The sequence below is a fragment of the Otolemur garnettii genome, unplaced genomic scaffold, assembly GCF_000181295.1.
Source record: "Otolemur garnettii isolate 467f Iridium unplaced genomic scaffold, OtoGar3 scaffold00145, whole genome shotgun sequence".
Taxonomy (NCBI): Eukaryota; Metazoa; Chordata; class Mammalia; order Primates; family Galagidae; genus Otolemur; species Otolemur garnettii.
In genome coordinates this window covers 1,956,786-1,970,630 of record NW_003852540.1, presented here as the reverse complement: position 1 = coordinate 1,970,630, position 13,845 = coordinate 1,956,786, and the positions used below count along the sequence as shown (strand labels likewise).

The window sequence follows — 13,845 nt, the reverse complement described above, 5'->3', positions numbered from 1 at the left end:
AGCCTCAAGCTATCCCCCTGGGTAGAGTGCTATGGCATCACAGCTCACAGCAACCTCCAACTCCTGGGCTCAAGTGAGTCTCCTGCCTCAGCCTCCACAGTAGCTGGGACTACAGGTGCCCGCCACAACGCCTGGCTATTTTTTGGTTGCAGCTGTCATTGTTGTTTGGCGGGCCCGGGCTGGATTTGAACCAGCCACACCTTAGGTGTACGTGGCTAGCACCTTAGCCACTTGAGCCACAGGCGCCGGGCCTGCATAGATCTTTTACACTAAGGATTTAGGAATTGGAGCTGTGTGCTGTGAAAATAAGCCTCAAAAAGAAACCTGTAAGGTGACCAGCCATCTGACCTGCAGTCAGTCCGGTGAGTACATCCATGCCCTGATTTCCCGCACTACACACATGCTATACACCTTCCTCTCTCTCACACATAGGAAGAAAAATTATAAAAAAGACTATGGCTTAGCTATATTTCTTATTTGAACAAAGAGATGAAGAATCTTAACTCTTTTAAATTGACAACAGGAGTTTCCTTCCCCCAAACCCACCCTCCAACATTTGGGGCAAGTGCACATGTTTTAATTTGGGGTCGATCATACAGTAGAGAAAATGTCCTAAACGTTGAACCTGGTTCTTCCTACCCAATGACCAAGAAGACCAAATCCTCCTGCAGGTGTGCCCCAGCCATCAGGCCCCACCCTCCCGGATCTTAATGGTTTATGCACATGTGTACACACAAGCACATGGACACACACCTCCCACTTGGGCACATACATCCTTATGTACACAGACAGGGAAGAAAACACCACCAGGATCATTTATAGGTGTTTCAATAGCTCTGTTTGTTATGTCTGCTATAAAAGCCCTGCCCAGTGCAGACTTTCTGGGTTTCATCAGTGAGGACCTGTCTCATACACACTGTATGCTCCAGGTCATGGTTGCAGGTGGCCTCCTGAATCATTCAATACAAGGTGCTCAGGGATGGAACTTCAGTCTCATCAGGTGTGTGGGAACCCCTGAAGGAGCCCATTTCCACTGGCAAAGCCATTATTCTGCCTGCCTATTTCCTATTCACCTTATCTTGCAAGGTCTCCTTTTAGGTCAAATTTAATGGACACATACAGGGTGTACATAAAATTTGTGTGCAATATACTATGTTAAACTAGTTTAAATTGCACACAAACTTTGTCCACCTTGAGTATATAACTCTTTATTATGCAATAGGTGCCGATTTAAGTATTTTTAAAGTATTAACTCATTTCATCTAACGCATTTCATCCTCTTGATAGTCCTCTAAGGTAAGTACAATTATTATCCATTTTACAGATGGGGAAACCAAGGCACAGCGAGGTGAAGTAGCCTGCCCAAAGTCACACAGCTAGCATGTGGTGAAACTAGGGTGTGAACCCAGGCAACTGAATTCCAGGCTCCCTGCTCCCCACTCTAAACCCTTTGCTGCCTCTTGGCAGCTTCTTCCTGAAACCTGAGGCTCCGGACCCCTCTCCAGAAATTCCAACAAGTTGAGCTGAAAGTTTTACCTGATTGGTGGTGGGTGTGGGAGGCAGGCGGGAATCTAGCTAGCATCACTCCCCAGAGTCTGGCATGGGTGACCAGGCAGGCAGGGGAACTGAGGTGGAGAGGGATGAGGAGGGGGATCGGGTTGGGGACAATGTGAGAGACTTGGTTTGTGACTCTGGCTTTGCAGTGGGCTTGTGGGACATGGAAGAGGAAGTATCCAGCTAGATTATGGGGCTGGGGCTCAGAAGAGAGATTGGTGGGGAACATCCTTGGAGAGTTGGGATCCTTAGTATAAAGGATGGTAGCAGGGACAGGGCTGGAAGAAGGCAGTACTTCCCCACTCTCCATTCTGCTGCCACCCCAAGAGCCAAATGAGCAGAGGCGCCAGCCTTTGGGAGGAAGGCTTGGGCTCTACACTGCTGGCAGAAGGGACTGTCCCCCAGGTCTGAGGGCTGGTGGGAGACAGGAAAGGGGCAGGCACACTCAGAAGGAGAAAATCTTGCAGTCCTGCAGCCCTACACTTTACATGAGGAACTTGTGTCATTAAGGCTCTTTCAAGCAAAGGAGATTGAGTCGGCTGCTTAGACAGAAGGAAAGACTGACAGATGGCAGCTGAGGGGTCTCTTCATCTGCTTCCAGAGCTGTGCTGAGCTAAGTTGGCCCCCTGGTAGGCAATGACTTCAAGAGGTCACTGAGTCCCATCCAGACAAACAGACACTCCCCCCTCCACTCCTGACTGCCTCAGTTAGATCCCCCCTGATGTCCCACCATTTCAGGGCTCATTCCTTTTAGCTCTTGATATTTGGGGGGCCCCCTGACAAAGGCAAGACACTTCTGGGCATTTATGCCCCTTTGTTCCCCCCACCCCACCCCCAACTGACTGAGAGGAAGCAGCCTCTCCTCCTCTGACTTATTAGGCTGTGCTAGTGTCCTTAGGTTTCTGGTGGCTTCTGAGCTTGGCTTCTTAGGTGGTGGATATTTACATATGCACACTGGGGTAGGGAAGGACACTGTGGGGCCAGGCTGCAGGGCCAACCATGGGGCTCAGGGCTCTGATCCCTCTCCTTTGGAATTCCAACAACTCAAGCTGTGAGTTCTATCTCGGGTCTAACCCCAACAGGCTCCCTGGCCATCTCTTGCTCACCAGCTGGTAGAAGGTGACATGAGGTCCTTCGGCATCATACAGGAACCACCAGGTGGCAGCAGCCACTGTGGCCAGGCCTACGTACACTGCAGAGAGGGGAGGAGGAGACCGGCTATAGTGGACAATAGAAAGTTTCTGGCATCCACTTCCCTTTCCCAACAATTTCATGAATTCCCATCATGGAATCAGCCCCCTCTCTCTAAGCTATATGGTGTGCAGGCACCTACCCTTACTACCAGTGGTGGGCCCTGATTGGCAACCAGCACCTGCCACACACCCTTGGCCACAGGGATTGGCTAGGGAGATAAACAGGTGACCCAATTTGGACCAATGAGAATAGGCTGAGAAGAGAGCTGCATGACAAAAGGCTCTCTCTTCTGCTCAGTTTGAGGTTGTAATGGAGTGAGCATGAGGGCTGGAGCTGTAGCAACCATTCTGTCACCCTAAGGGGTGCCTCTTTGAGAATGAAGCTGAGGCAGAGCCAAAATATGCCAATGATACTGTCTGAGGCCTGGATCCAGCCTAAGGTATGCTCTAGTCTTGTCAGTTACATGAGCCCACACAGTTCCTTTGGCATAAGCCAAGCTGGGTCATACACTCTGTAGTTTGCCCGTCTGACACAAGGTTCTTAGAAAACCCACAGAGAGCTGGGGCCCTGCTTACCTCCAATAGCCAGATATCTGAAGAAGAGCCAGCCACTGATGAGGGCCTCATGGGGGTTCCGGGGCAGCTTCTCCATGATGTCTAAATCTGGTGGGTTGAAGCCCAGGGCTGTGGCAGGTAGGCCGTCTGTCACTAGGTTGACCCAGAGCAGCTGCACAGGGATCAGAGCTTCGGGCAGGCCCAGAATTGCTGTGAGGAAGATGCTGGAACCAGAGTCATGGGCTCTAGCCCCCAGCAGGCCCGGCCCCCACCAGATGGAGGGTCCAACTCTTGCTCATACCCCAGACCTGTGAAATCACTCTGTATCTCCAAAGCAGTCCCTCCTCTTTTTGCTAGTTCTGATATACATGAGGGGTGTGTGTACATCGTTCTGCTTCAGTCCCTGTCAGCGCTGCCTTCCCCAGTGCCAGCTCTTCCCCAGACCCTGGACACATTTGCTCTTTAGGCCTAGCAGATGCCAAGTACACATACATACACATGAATAGGGCATGCCCAAGCATCAGACATGTGCGAAATCCTAGCACATGCCACACAATCCCACAAACGTGAGCAAACACCTACATTTTTGCCCTGATGTGCACAGATGCAGAATCCACGTTTGCTAAACCATTCCCCACAGGCATCTCTCACTCATGAACGTGAGCATGTACACAGTTACATGCTGACGCAATCCTTCTGTTTGTACTCATGCCCAAAGAGGCACAAAAGCACACACAAACATGTGTACACATACCTCTCAGGCACACGCACATGTGCACATATATACACCTTAACACACATACACACACAGACATACTATAGCTTAAAGGTGGGGCTAGTTCTTCTTATCTCTTCAGTCTGAAAGAGGGAAGAAGCTTATGGCTGGAGGGAGGACAGGTGACTCTTTGGGTACCTCCCTGGGTGTGGGGGGCACTATGATCCACAGGTCACCAGGGTCTCTGGAGAATGAAGAGATGTCCTCACCCTTGGAAGACCCCAGCTAGTGCAGGGCATATGTGCCTCCATTCCCACAGCCCTACCCTAGGAACAGGAATTTTCTCCATCTCAGGGATAAAAAGCTGGTCCAAAAGGCTGGGAGGAGGGGACATAGAGCCTCACCAGACAACCTCGCCAACGTTGGAGGAGATGAGGTAGCGGATGAATTGCTTCATGTTGTTGTAGATGGCCCGGCCCTCCTCCACCGCAGCCACGATTGAGGCAAAGTTGTCATCTGACAGCACCATCTCTGCCGCTGACTTGGCCACAGCAGTGCCTGAGCCCATAGCAATGCCGATTTCTGCTTTCTTCAGAGCTGGTGCATCGTTCACCCCATCACCAGTCTGTGGGCCGGGTCATGGAGAGCCAGGTCAGGGAGGCTGAGAAGCCTCCCTTTCCTTCCCCAGCCACCTTTACTCAGCACATCCCCAATTTGGGGGGATGTCCCCAAGGAAGCAGACAGCTGGACAGAACAAACAGTAGGTTCAAAAATGAACTTAGATATTGGGCCCAGGATGAGGTTAAGGGGAAGGCAAGGAGTGTGGTCAAAAGCAAAGCTGGGGAGAGTCTCTAGTCAGAGAAGATGATACGATGGGATGAGGTAAGAGGGTGGGAGAATGATGAGGGTAGGGATGAAATTCAGGTTGGACATGGGGCAGAAGATGAGGCTGACGTTAAAAGATGAAGCTGAGGTCAAGTCAGGGATGAAGCCAAGGCTATGGTCCAGGTCAGGGGCCAGGGGGATGCTGCTGCCAAGGTGAAGGTCAAGTCATGGTTATTGTCCACATAAGCAGTGATAGCAAAGTCAAGGCAGGATGCCAGATGGAAGTTGAGATCAATATAAAGTATTTTGTTGGGAGGAAGTTGTCAAGGTTGATGTCAAGGATCAGATCTGGGTCCAGGTCAAGACTGGACCCATATCAGGGTTAAATTCAGAGTAAAGAATTAGAGTAAAATGAAAGTCAGTATCAAGATCAGGGGCAAAGTCAGCACAGAGGTCAAAGATAAGGTCAAGAGCCAGGCTGCAGGTGTAGTCAAGTCAAGGTTGGTATTCAGGTAAAGCCTGGGCCAGAGGTCAGGGTTAAGGTCAAGGTAAAGGATGGGGGTCAAGATTTATAGAGGCCAGGTCTGGGGTAAAGTTGAGGTTAAGAATCAGATCAGCAATCAAGAAAAACAGGTCAGCAATCAAAAATGAGACAGATGGCTGGACATGGTGGTTTATGCCTATAATCCTAGCACTCTGGGAGGCTGAGGCAGGTAGACTGTGTGAGCTCAGGAGTTCAAGAGCAACCTGAGCAAGAGTGAGACTCTATCTCTATCGAAAATGGAAAAATTAGCCAAGCGTTGTGGCAGCGCCTGTAGTCCCAGCTACATGGGAGGCTGAGGTAAGGGGAACACATGAGCCCAAGAGTTTGAAGTTGTGAGTGAGGCACAGAGTGAGACTCTGTCTCGAAGAAAGGAAAAAAAAAAAAAGAATGAGACAGATGGAAAACTGGGCCCACACCAAATGTCCATCCAAAAACAAATGGATAAACAAATAGTGGCACATCATACAGTGAAGTGCTGTACATGCTGCTCAACAATAGCAGAGCAATACTCCACGGACACCTGCAACAATGCAGACAAGCCTCAAAAGAAGGAAACCAGACTACATGCTGTGTAGACTTTCATATGAAAGTCTAAGACAAGGAAAAATAATGTACGGTAAAAAAAATACATTGAGGAAGTGCTGTGGGGGAACTTCATGGGTTCATGGTAATGTTTCATATCTTGATGTGAATGATAAGGATGTGAATTACACAGTTGTGTGTGCATGTTACTAATTCATCAAATGATACATTTAAGATTCGTTTCATCCAAATGCAATTTTACCTCAAAAAGAAGAAAGAAAACCACAGACAAAATCTCTTTCTAGTAGTGATATGCATTGTAAACTATATAAGGGTGAAATGTACTGATGTCTGCAGCTTATTTTGAAATACATTTTAAGAAGAGATGGATTAAGGATGGATACAGGATGAAAGAAAATACAGAGTGTCTGTAAAGGTTGTGTGCAATTTAATTATACACCCTGTATAATCAAATGTTAACTGGAGAATCTATGATAGATATACAGGTGTTCAGCATAAAATTATTTCAATTTTTCTTTGTATTTGAAATGTTTCATAATGTTAGAAAAAATAAAAATAAGGCAGAGGGTGGGTTGCATGGGTTGCTCTCTCTGTGCCCTGTGGCCCCACTCCTCATCACCTCCCCAGGCTCCAGTCTGTGGCCTCACCATGGCGGTGATCTCATTAAAGGACTGCAGGTTCTCCACAATGCGGGACTTGTGCGCGGGCTCCACACGGGCGAAGCAGCAGGCGGTGCGGCAGGCTTGGCGCTGCTGCTCAGGGCTGAGGTCATCAAATTCGCGGCCTGTGTAGGCCTTGCCCTCCACATCCTCCATGTCCCCAAAGATGCCGAGCCGTCGGCAGATGGCCACAGCCGTGCCTTTGTTATCCCCTGTGATCATGACCACTCGGATGCCCGCCTGGTGGCAGCGTGTGATACAGGCAGCTACCTCGGGCCTCGGAGGGTCCAGCATGCCCACGCAGCCCACGAAGGTCAGGTCTGTCTGTGGAAGGGAACAGATGCAAGCAGGGCCTGAATCCGTCCTTGACCCGCTGCCTGCCCAACTGCTGCAGGGGACGCCAGGCTCCTGTACCCACCTCGTACTGCACAAATGTGCTGCAGTCGTCCAGCTGCATGTCCTCCTTCCTCGGCGGTGTGTCCCGGGTAGCCAGTGCTAGGCAGCGCAGTGTGTCTGAGCCGGAGCCCCAATCCCGGATCTTCGCCAGGATCTGCTCCCTGGAGGTGGTGGTCAGGGGGACGGTGCGGTTCCCCACACGGACGGAGCTACAGCGCTCAATCACACTCTCGGGAGCCCCCTGTGAAGTGGGGAAAGGAAGAGAGGACGCAACTTCATCAGTCAGGACCTTACCCAAATTGAGGAAACTGAGACCAGGATACGGGGTAAGGCCACCCAAGGGTCTACACAACAAGGCACGGACCAGAATCCATTCTTTGAAAGCTTAAGTGGGAACAAAGTGGACCTTACTGTAAGAAAACCCAAAGGGAATGGGGGTTGGCAGAACAGCCACCCACCAAGGGCTGCCCTCCCCCCATCAGCCCACAGCTGAGTAAGCCTGCCACAGCATTTAGGGGTGGCAAGGATGTCCCCATAGCCCCTGCCTCCCTGCCTGGTTGGCACTCCCCAGATACCAATGCTATAGAGGCCTCAGCAATAGGAGGCAGACTGAGCCCTAAGCGGGGGCCAGAAAGACAGCCATGCAGAGGGTGTGTTGGGTGCAGCCTGGGAAGGTGGGCTTGAGGGGGTGACAGGGTCCTTAGCAGCTACAGGGTCTCACTTTGGACCTCACCTCAGCCCCAAGAATAGCCTCTGAATGCTCCTGCCATAGCTTCTGCTCCCAAAAGGTCACCCAGACTTTTCAAAAGTGGCCCAAGCCCCCAATACAGAAACTTTTTGTTTCAAAAAGGGTTCTTGCTTCAGGTTTGAAAGCAGCAATGAGACTGGACTGGGGTTGGTTTTTCCCTCCCTGGGATTCAGTTTCTAAAACGTGGAGCACCAAGGGTGGGCACCAACCACCGCTAAACCACCAATCAGAGACAATGGGGATATCGTGCCCTTACAGGAACATGAATGATTCCAAGGTCATATGGCAAGACATTGACCCTCTGCCCAAAGCTGGGAATAAGGCCAGGGGCAGGCCTCTGTCCCCCTGGGTCTGGCTTATCTCCACTGAGCCTGGATCCACCTCCCAGTTCCCCGCAGCATGCTGAACACCCCCACTCTGGATTCATCACTTTGAAAATGGGCCTCACGCCTCCCTTAGTCTCCCACAGCTCAAGGCTCTGGTGTTTCAAAGGACTGAGATCAGATTCCCCAAGGCCCTTGGATGTACAGGGGCCCCCAGCCAAACAGGCAGGCCCCCACCTTCACAAACATCTTGCTACCAGGGCCGGTGGGGTCAGGGCGAGTGGGAGTGCAGTACACCGACATGGACTTCCGGTCTCGGGAGAACTCGAGAGTAAACTCCTTCCGCATCAGCTGCTTGATGACCTGTGGGGTCCAAGAAATTCAGGGTACAAGGACAGAGCTGGTAACCCTTGCCTGCTTTCTCACCAGCCACTAGGCCCTACAAAGAGACTCTTGTCCTCTGTGGTGGGATATCTGTTCTCCCCTATCATTGGCATTTGCGGCCTCTACTTCCCCTTTTCCCTCCATCTCACCAGTAAGTTATCTGGGCAGACTGTATGTACCTCAACTTTAAGTCCTTGTCCACACTTAGCCTTTTCTGCTTTTTTCTCCTTAGTAAAGCGTCACTAGGGGTTTGAGGTCCTTCCCCCTCCCAGAAGCTTCCCAGGACTTTGCTCTCCTCTCTTCTTCTCCAGAAGCCCCTGAGTGCCCCAGCCCTGCTCACTGCATTGCAGGCGCCAGCTCGCTCCACCCGGGACAGGGTCTGCAGGTCGGTGTCGAACACATTCATCTTCTCCACCAGGCAAGTCAGAGCCGTCTCTGTGGCCTCTCCCACCTTCTCATATATGCCCTTAGCCTGGCAGGACCAGGGGATAGAGCGTAAGGGGCAGGTGGTCCCCAGCTGGTCTTTCCATCTTCTCTCACTCCTTGCCCCAGGAGCTCCTTGTAACCTCCTTTGTAAAGGCCTTCGAGATCTTCTCAGCCCAAATGACCTAGGGTTTGGGTGGTGTCTGACACCAACATTCACTCCTTACCTCAACCCCTGGGGTCAAAGCTGCCCTCCACAACCCTTTCTGTCACCCCTTCTGAACCACCTTCACTAGGTCCTTAGGTCTGGATTCATCACTTTGAAAATGGGCCTCACACCTCTCTTAGTCTCCCACAGATCAAGGCCCTGCTCTGTTCCTCCCTCCTGCTCTTCTTGAGGACCCACGTATCTTCTGCCTCCATCTGCTTTCACATCCTCATGACCACCAGCGCCCAGGCTAACCAAGACCTCTCTCCTGAACTCCAAACCCACATGTCCAACTGTTGCCTACTGGACCTTGTTCCCCAGGGACCCTTTGGACCACCTCCTTCTGTCCCCATGTTCGCCACTCCAGGGATAATCCCAGCTGGAAGAGCAACCAGGAGTTACCCGGCCCTCTTGCCCATTTCACCTAATCAGTCAACAAGTCCCAGGATTTTTAGCTCCTAAATCTCTCTAATCCATGCCTTCTCCCCTTTCCCCAAGGCCCCAGCTGGGGCTCAGTCAGCATCTCTCTGGCCTGGACAACCACATAGGGCTGCCTGGGTCCTGTCTTGTCCTGTCTGTTCTATCCTCCACCCAGAAGCCTGGGTGATCCTTTGCAAATCTGACTGCATCACTCTTCTGCTCAAACCCTTTGATGGCCAGACTTGGTCAGGCCAAGCCCTCGGGCAGTAGACTCCATCCCAATGCTCCAGCCACGTGAAGGGCATTCAATGCCCAAATCACATCAGGCTTCTGCAGACTGTGGGCCTCTTCTGAGCTGCAACTTCAGCTTTAAACATTCTCCCTAGTCCTGCCCTCCAATCTCTTCCCTCAGGCAGCCCTGGCCCTTGCACTGCAGTCCCCCACAGCCCACAAGCCTAAAGGGCAAGGTTCTGAAGCCAGTCAGAAGAGCAGAAAGGGGTGGCAGTCTGGGGTGCTCCTACGTGACCATTCTGGGGTGTGGGATTCCCAAGGGCAAGGACCACCAACAACCCTGGGAGCTTTGAGAGTGGAGAAAAGTCTGTCCTGAGCGCCTGGATACTAGAAAGGTCACGAAACGGAGTGGAGCCCACCTCATTGTAGTCCAGCGCCGAGTCATTGCACAGGGCGCAGATGGTTGCCAGCTCCACCAGTCCATCGAACTGCCCACAGCGCACGGGCTGCTCCCCTTGCCGCCTGCAGAGCCCAGGGCAGTCAATGCGAGAGCCCAGACCCCGCCCTGGGAGGGGCTCAGCCTCTCCGCCCCGCCCTCAGGCCGCTCTAACACCTCCTTAGTCACACATGGCCCCGCCCACCGGCCAGCCCCGCCCCCTTGCCTGCACTCACACTTCGCCCTCTGGGGCGTACGTGGTACCAGAGATGGTGAACTCGTGCAAACGGCAGGAGTCTGCTTCCGCTTCGGCTACCACGAACATCTGGGGAGCACAGGGGCATGCTCAGGTCGACCCGGTTGCCTCCCTCCTCCCTGGGCTGTCAGTTTGAATAAAGCCTGACCCCAAGGTTGGGTCCTGCGGGCCCCCTCCAGAAGGGAAGCAGAGTACAGGGCCCAGGCTGAGGTGTGTGGGGACTGCCTGCTCTGCCCACTTGTGTCCAGTTCTGGTTTATCCATTTGAACTGGACTCCCAGGGGATTTAAAGCAAGTTCTTCAATGCTCTGGGGGCAGCTGCCAGCTTGAGGGAGCTCTGAGCTGGGCAGGAAGCCTGGGTTCCTGCCCACCTCACTGTGACACCTGGCCAAGCCTCAGATTCTCTATTTGGACCAAGGGGAGAATGCAAGCTCAGAGTCTATCTCCCTCTCCTTCAAGAGGACGAGTTCCTGGTCTTTAAGGAAAGAAACCCACACCTTTCTCGGAGGTGCAATCCTCCAGTCCAGAGACATCCCCAGAGAGTAAGCCCCTGCCCTTTAGGCCTGCTGAGTCACCCGGCCCTTCTCCTGTGCACATCAGGCACAAGGGGCTCACCCCTGCCAAGGCAGCCCATTTCCTTGTTTTGCTAAGGAGCCAGTTCTTGATTCTGCTTGAAACTGTTATTCTCCCTGCTCCTGGGGGCAGTCCTCCAGTGAGTATATTCCATTATCCAGCATGTAAGGCCTCTATGACTTCTTTGTACTCTACTTTTAGAACCTTCACTTTTTTATTTTTTAATTTAATTTAATTTTTTGAGACAGAGTCTCACTATGTTGCCCTCAGTAGAGTGCCATGGCATCACAGTTCACAGCAACCTTAAACTCTTGGACTTAAGCAATTCTCTTGCCTCAGCCTCCCAAGTAGCTGGGACTATAGCTATAGGTGCCCGCCACAATGGCCAGCTATTTTTGGTTGCAGTTGCCATTGTTGTTTAGCTGGCCCGGGCTGGGTTGAAACCCGTCAGCCACAGTATATGCGGCTGGCGCTGTAACCACTGTGCTATGGGCACCAACCTTCACTTTTTTAAATGTAAATTTTATCTTTTTTCGATATTTTGTCCAGCTATGTTGCCCAGGCTGGATTTGAACTCCTGGGCACGTGATCCCTCCACCCCGCATCTCATCACTCCAAGTAGTCAGGACTACAAGCATGAACTTCTATGTCTGGCTTAAATCTTTATTTTAATCAAAGAACACTGTTTAAATAAAATTCTACTATGGATTTTAGCAGGTCAGGGCTGAGTGCAGAAAGCTTGCTAGAGCCCCTCAGATGGGCCTCTGATGAGTTCTATAGGGCCTTACGGTCTCGGAATTCAAAGCCTGGGTCCAAGTCCAGTGGGCAGACTGTGGGAGCAGGGGTGGGAGAGAAGCAATGAGGCACCTGGGAAGAGTAGGAAACCCAGAGTCTTCCCTGTCTCCTCACCCATTCTCTGTTGGGTCAGGAAGAACCCAATGCCCCACAGGCCTGCTGGAGTCCCAGCCAGAGTCCCTGGAGCATGTGGGTAGTGAGCCCAGGATATGGGATTGAGTGCCAGGGAATGAATAATTCCTGCTCTGGCCCTTCCCAGGTCACTGGAGCCGGCATATCTGGTGACAGACATCAATTGCAACAAGGTCATGACAGCAGAATGGAACCGGGTCTAGGCCCAGCTGGGCTTCCTCTTTGGTTACCTGGCAGGGCTCGCCCACTCTGGCTCCAGAGGAGGAGATTGAGGTTCACAGACTGTCAGCAACCTGGTCAGGGCTCCACAGTGACACTCCAGCCCCAGTGACTTGTGTCAAGCCAGGTATTGTCTGCTTTAGCCTGGCCCATGAAAACCTGGACCCGCCCCTCCCTGTGACAGCTCTCCTCCATCCATCTCCAAAAAGGCTGGGGAGAAACCCAGACAGGGAGCCCAGCCTGCCCAGCATCACACAGCAACGACAAGTGGGCTCAGCCACTCACCCGGCAGACAGACATTTGATTGGTGGTGAGTGTGCCTGTCTTGTCAGAGCAGATGACCGAGGTACAGCCCAGGGTCTCCACAGAGGGCAGGCTCCGCACGATGGCGTTCTTGCGTGCCATGCGTCTTGTGCCCAAAGCCAGGCATGTAGTGATGACAGCAGGGAGGCCCTCAGGGATGGCAGCCACAGCCAGGGCCACGGCGATCTTGAAGTAGTAGACGGCACCGCGTAGCCACGAGCCGCCGTGGGCTGGGTCGGCAAAGTGGTTGATGTTGATGACCCACACAGCTACGCAGATCACGGAAATGGCATGAGACAGCTGCCTCCCAAATTCATCCATCTTACGTTGCAACGGCGTCCGCTCTGGCTCCACCGCTGCCATCTGGCTGCGGATCTTGCCCAGCTCTGTGTGTAGGCCAGTGGCCACTGCCACACCCACTGCCTTGCCCGAGGCGATATTGGTGCCCTGGGCGAGGGAAGGATAAGGGAAGAGCTGCTCAGCACCTACTGGGGCCCAAGAACTCTGGTTCCTTCAGGCCAGAATAGGGCACTTAAACGTTTCCTTGGCTTTCCTTTTCTGTGTCTTTAGTGCTCTCAGACTTATGTAGCTATGTGTTTATTGGGTCATTGCTACCTTTCCATGACAGTGTCAGTTCTAGGAAGATAAGGATTTGGTTCATCACCATGTCACCAGGGCCTTGAAAAGGGCCTGGCACAGAAGCACCAGTGCTGATACTGACCATAAGATCAACCAGCACAGCACAGACACCAACCCATCAAAATGTGATTCACAAACAACTGCTAAAGCCACACTGGAGTGTGGTTGACCATGGACCTAGGAAAACAGCTATAAACATTCACTGAAATATCCAGAAAACCTGAGCCTTAGCTCATTTAGTTCCAAGACCCTGGTAAAATCCCCAAGTCCTGGTATGAAAGCACAGCTGGCCTTATGTCTCACTTTTACAAAGTGGTCCATCAGAGGCTCAAGCCACAGTTACTCCGAGGGGACTACAACTCAATGTCCTTTCAAATGGATGTGCTGGTGAGGCAGGCAAGAGGGCAGGCACTGGTGGCAGACCCTGCCTCTCTGCTTCTGCCCTGAGCAATGCAGCCCTGGCCTTCCACATGCAGAGATTAGCCAGATCACTCTCCTCAGAAGACTGCCTGGTGACAGATGCTGATGCTCGGGCATGCCTCCCAGAGCCTGCCTCCTCACCCAAAGCAGTTTACCCAGATTCTCCATGCAAACTAGGCAGCTCTGGGTAAATATCACTTTCTCCATTTCTCGTCACTTCCAGGAATTTCTCTAGCCCCTTACAATTTGGTGTCCTTGGCCTTTATTCAACTGGCCTGTCCCTTCTTTGTGTCCTCAAGCCTGGTGCTGGTTCAGCCTATTGCTGGGAAATGGGAGACTTTTTTTTTTTTTT

The 13,845-nt window shown here is 52.1% G+C and overlaps 1 protein-coding gene across 1 annotated transcript in view; it reads right to left on the bottom strand.

The window, feature by feature from the left end:
- ATP2A3 (ATPase sarcoplasmic/endoplasmic reticulum Ca2+ transporting 3) overlaps nt 1-13,845 on the bottom strand; it is a 24,680-nt gene that overhangs the window by 7,163 nt on the left and 3,672 nt on the right. Inside the window, exons 6-15 of the mRNA XM_012810949.2 lie at nt 12,417-12,881; nt 10,394-10,482; nt 10,141-10,243; nt 8,780-8,911; nt 8,293-8,418; nt 7,007-7,225; nt 6,577-6,912; nt 4,422-4,642; nt 3,324-3,526; nt 2,661-2,746 (exon numbers count right to left, since the gene is read on the bottom strand). Of these exons, the coding sequence (XP_012666403.1) occupies nt 2,661-2,746; nt 3,324-3,526; nt 4,422-4,642; nt 6,577-6,912; nt 7,007-7,225; nt 8,293-8,418; nt 8,780-8,911; nt 10,141-10,243; nt 10,394-10,482; nt 12,417-12,881 (1,980 nt within the window). The remainder of the gene's footprint in view (nt 1-2,660; nt 2,747-3,323; nt 3,527-4,421; nt 4,643-6,576; nt 6,913-7,006; nt 7,226-8,292; nt 8,419-8,779; nt 8,912-10,140; nt 10,244-10,393; nt 10,483-12,416; nt 12,882-13,845) is intronic.